At 39.6% G+C, this 4187-nt stretch overlaps 1 protein-coding gene across 1 annotated transcript in view; it reads left to right on the top strand.

Moving 5' to 3' along the window:
- Positions 1 to 445: 445 nt before the first annotated feature.
- LOC109968954 (C-type lectin domain family 12 member B-like) overlaps positions 446 to 4187 on the top strand; it is a gene marked incomplete at its 5' end in the record, with an annotated part of 5065 nt that continues 1323 nt past the window's right edge. Inside the window, one exon of the mRNA XM_020615557.1 lies at positions 446 to 464. Within this exon, the coding sequence (XP_020471213.1) occupies positions 446 to 464 (19 nt within the window). The remainder of the gene's footprint in view (positions 465 to 4187) is intronic.

Here is a 4187-nt window from a genome sequence, read left to right as displayed (position 1 = left end):
AAAAACCATACAACACACGGTGCAACACAAAAACTCACGGTCGGTATCGGTCCCAGGTCAGAGCCAGCAAACACGTACATCCAGGGGAATCCAAAGTGCGTAGTCCGAGGGGAAAGTCCGATAAGCCGATACACATGAGCAGTCCGAGATAAGAGGGCAAGGCAATACAGGGTAATCCAATTAACAGTCCGGGTCAGAAACACAAAATACCAAAAACCGAATCTATTGCTGGAAAGTCAGAGCTGGGGTCTAGAACAATCTGGCAGCGTCCTCATGGGAGGACGCTGCCTAAATAGAGATGAAAACAGGTGCACATAATAACGAAGCAGGTGAAACTAATGTGAGTGGTGAACGTAAAGAAAAGACCAGAACTAAGGTGAAACAAAACAGGAAATAGTGTCAAAATAAAAGCCAGACAGGAAGCAGTGGAACCGAATCATGACAGTTACAGACCTTTGTTCGTGGTATGTATTGGAGGTCATTTTGTTTTCCACACTGACAGTTCCTGTGCTGTGGATTTTCCTTTTTCGTTAGCTAATCCTCCTGGGTAGTTTTTTTTTCACCTGTCCTCATCCTCGCTCTCTTTTTTTTCTTTTTTGCTGTTAGCCTGTTTACTCCCCTGGTCATCCTGTTCTCCTTAACCGTATTTGCTCACCCCTGGTTGTATGTATTCATTTGACTCTGTTCCTTTCTTTATCTCCACCATTAAAACCACCTTTTTTTTATATATATAAACTAGCACCCGGGTCAGCCATCTTGAGTCCTGCCTCAGTTCTCCCTCACCCTCCTGGTGAGGGGGACTAAACCCTAACAAACTATGCAAATGTCTCCAATAGCTGAACTAAAATGGCTTTTCTGTTTGACAGGAAACTTAGAGCCCATGGCTGCTCATTTTACTCATTTCCAGCCATTTAATGTTTAATCTGGGGTACCTCTGGATTATCTTTGCACCCATCATAACTCCAAATAGTTTGTAATTATTTCAGAATGATAAACCCAGAAAGCCTCTTCCTAAAAATGAGAGGATGGTTCATGAATGCATACACTACTAATGACGGTGTCTAAAGTGAACAGCACGAGGAACTGCAACAGCATTAAGTAATATGAATACTTCCTCCATAAAAATGTAAACAATGGTATCATTGAAAATAGATGTGTAACACTCTAAACAAAGAGGGTAGTTGAGAAACCCCATATTTTAACTGGCATAATGCAGACATACATCCTTACAACAATTCTCTCTAATGTTACAGAGACAAGGCATTAACAGACATGCAATGTGTGTTTTTTGAAGACTTACTGTTAAATCCCACTGAGTAGCGGAAAAATCACTCCCTTTAATGTAGCTCCAAGGTCGGTAAATCCAACCGGGGTCGCTGTATCTTCCCCCACATGACCACATACAATCCCAAAGTAGTGAAATTAATTCCAACAGGTAGCCTAGCGCTGACAATAACATCATGGATTGTTAATCAGCTGGTTAACCAGCAACACATCACATGTGGCAGACACATGGGCCTAAAGCAGTCAAAACAAACAGGTTCTGTGCTCCAGGGGAATCCAGTGTTGAGCTGATCACAAACCACCATGGGGTCTTCACTGGCTGCTGCTTGTAGGTTAGACCCAGTCAGGTAAAACAGTGACTCCCTGTACAGGAACATTCCTGGACATGCAGTAACCTCAGACCCTGTATTTTTCTCCACATCCTCTGGTCACAGTGCAGCAGCAAGATCTAAAACATATCCACAAAACCAGGCAAAATTGAGAAATTCTCCTTTTACAATGGCACAGTGGATATCTTTTGCTTTTTAAATAAGCTTTATTGAAACTATACATAACAAGGCAGTATAACATTTTGTCAATATGTTGAAAGCACCAGTGCCTTGAAATTATGACCATTCAGTGAAATCCTTAAAGTATCACCTAATAGTTTAGCTTGTCCTAATAGTTTAGCAGAAAAAAGTCTCGTGGCTGAGAGTTTGCAAGACATGTATAAGCTGAGTTGCTTCTGCATAGAAATACTAGAACAAATGTAACCTAATTTTTTTAACTTTAGGTCACATCGAAGATGATAATTCACAATTGTAACATTGCAAATAAGTCAAAGCAAGGATATACATGGGCCATGGGCTCTATAAGACTTCCAACTAGATTCACATTTTCAAAAATCACTTTTCACATTGAAGTCAATTAAAACATGAAATTCTTAATTGATAACTGCAGTAAGAAGAATATTACAACACACTTATCTAATATCAAGTCATAAACACATAAATAGTCAAAGTAAAATCAATTGTGATTAAAGATTAATAGAGAATTATTAATAAACAGCAAGTCACAACCTCTACACACTCAAGTCATATTTTAGGGTGAATCTAAGCAAAACAACATCTTCTGTGATGTAGATCACACAAACATTGTAAAAGTATTACTTTATAGCAGATACTTATAAAACACACAGGTTATAATCCACAGCGATCTGAAATGAAAGTCAAAAGCAGTCAAAATCACACTAGGTTTAAAACATATCATCAGTCATGTTAGGTGTGAGAAAATACGTCATGTTAGCTGAAACTGACTTAAGAGAATCTCATACAGAATATTGAACTGACATTCTCATCACATCAAGATGAATTAAATTGTTATTCTGTCATCATGATGCATTTAGAGATCACATTCAGTCATATTTATGACCACAGGTATGGGGACAAATATGGAAGTCAGAGAGGGTAAAGATCTTCACATGTTTCCAGGATTACCAACACGTGATTGGCACAGACATGCAGGAAGTCGGAAGCTACTGGGAGACAGACTAACACATTGTTGGTTTTAGTCCTGTCATGGGATTTGTTGATCTCATAAATTCAAGAAACACAATGAGAGCATACACTTCCAAAATCCTGCACTAGAACAGTCAGGTACGAGCTTCAGAAAGGACTGAAACAAAATGTACAAAACTAAAACTGCAATGTTATTATCACTGAAGCTCATTTTCATTTTGCAGTTGTTACATTAAGTAACACGAGTGATGACAAAGAGCTGCAGCAGTTAAAAGACAACCAGACGGCCCTATTGGCTCCCACTTCCAACCTGACACAAGACTCTGCTGTCTTAGAGAGCACGATCACAAACTTCACTGCAGAAATCCAGGACCTGAAGACACTGAGGAACACTTATTTAATCTGAATCCTTTCAAAACACAAGTGAACCCACTAAAGTTTACTGGTCAACTTCTGTAAGTGACTGAGCTTATAAACAGTCATTTACACGTCCTTTAGGTCACTGCAGTGCCCTCTACAGCGGTGTCTGCTTCTCCTCCATCAACCGCCTCCAACTTGTTTAAAATGCTGCAGCCCATTAACTCACAAATGCTCAGAAAAGAGCATATCTCTCCTGTTTTAGTCTCTTTACACAGGTTTCCTGTTTGTTTCTGGATTCAGTTTAGATCTTAGTGATATCCTTTCAGACACTAAATGGCCTGGCCCCCCCTTTATCTGTCAAAACCACTCGTACCGTGTTGGCCCCTCTAGATCTCTTCGATGCTGCCGATATTGTCGTGGGTGAACTCGATTAAATAGCCAGGCGAGGATACGTAAATAACTGTCTCTTTATTAAGAGCACTAACGCTGAACGAAAACGAGACAAGACACGGTGAAAACACGAAACACACTTATAGGTCGGTACAACAGTCTATGGTCAGAGCCAGCAAACACATACAGCAAAGGGAATCCAAAGTTCGTAGCCCAAAGGGGAAGTCCGATAATTCATACATAAGGCAGCAGTCCGAAACACAAGGGCAAGGCAGAACAAACAATCGGGAGCAGGAGAAACTAATGTTAGGTATTTTTAGTCAGATAGATATTGGTTAGATACTTTATGTATAAGAAATGTTTAGTGGAGATAGGATGGCTAGTTAGACTGTTAAATGCTTAGTCATGCTCATGAGTTTCTACAGGGTACATCTGGTCAAGGATAACTAGAGAGAAAAGTTGATGACTGTCAGCAGACAGGGTGTTTAATATTATTATTATGATGTGTATAACTGTAGCCTTAGCCATAATATGTTCTTATGTTTAAGTCACGACATGTTACTAGAAGTCTGTGAGAATGTTTTTAGTTACACACCACTTAATCAACAGACACACACACATTGATTTGCTTCATGTTTTGACTACTACTATGACCAG

This window comes from Monopterus albus, unplaced genomic scaffold (assembly GCF_001952655.1).
Source record: "Monopterus albus unplaced genomic scaffold, M_albus_1.0 scaffold166.1, whole genome shotgun sequence".
In the NCBI taxonomy this organism is placed as follows: domain Eukaryota; kingdom Metazoa; phylum Chordata; class Actinopteri; order Synbranchiformes; family Synbranchidae; genus Monopterus; species Monopterus albus.
This window is presented reverse-complemented; position numbering and strand designations above follow the sequence as displayed.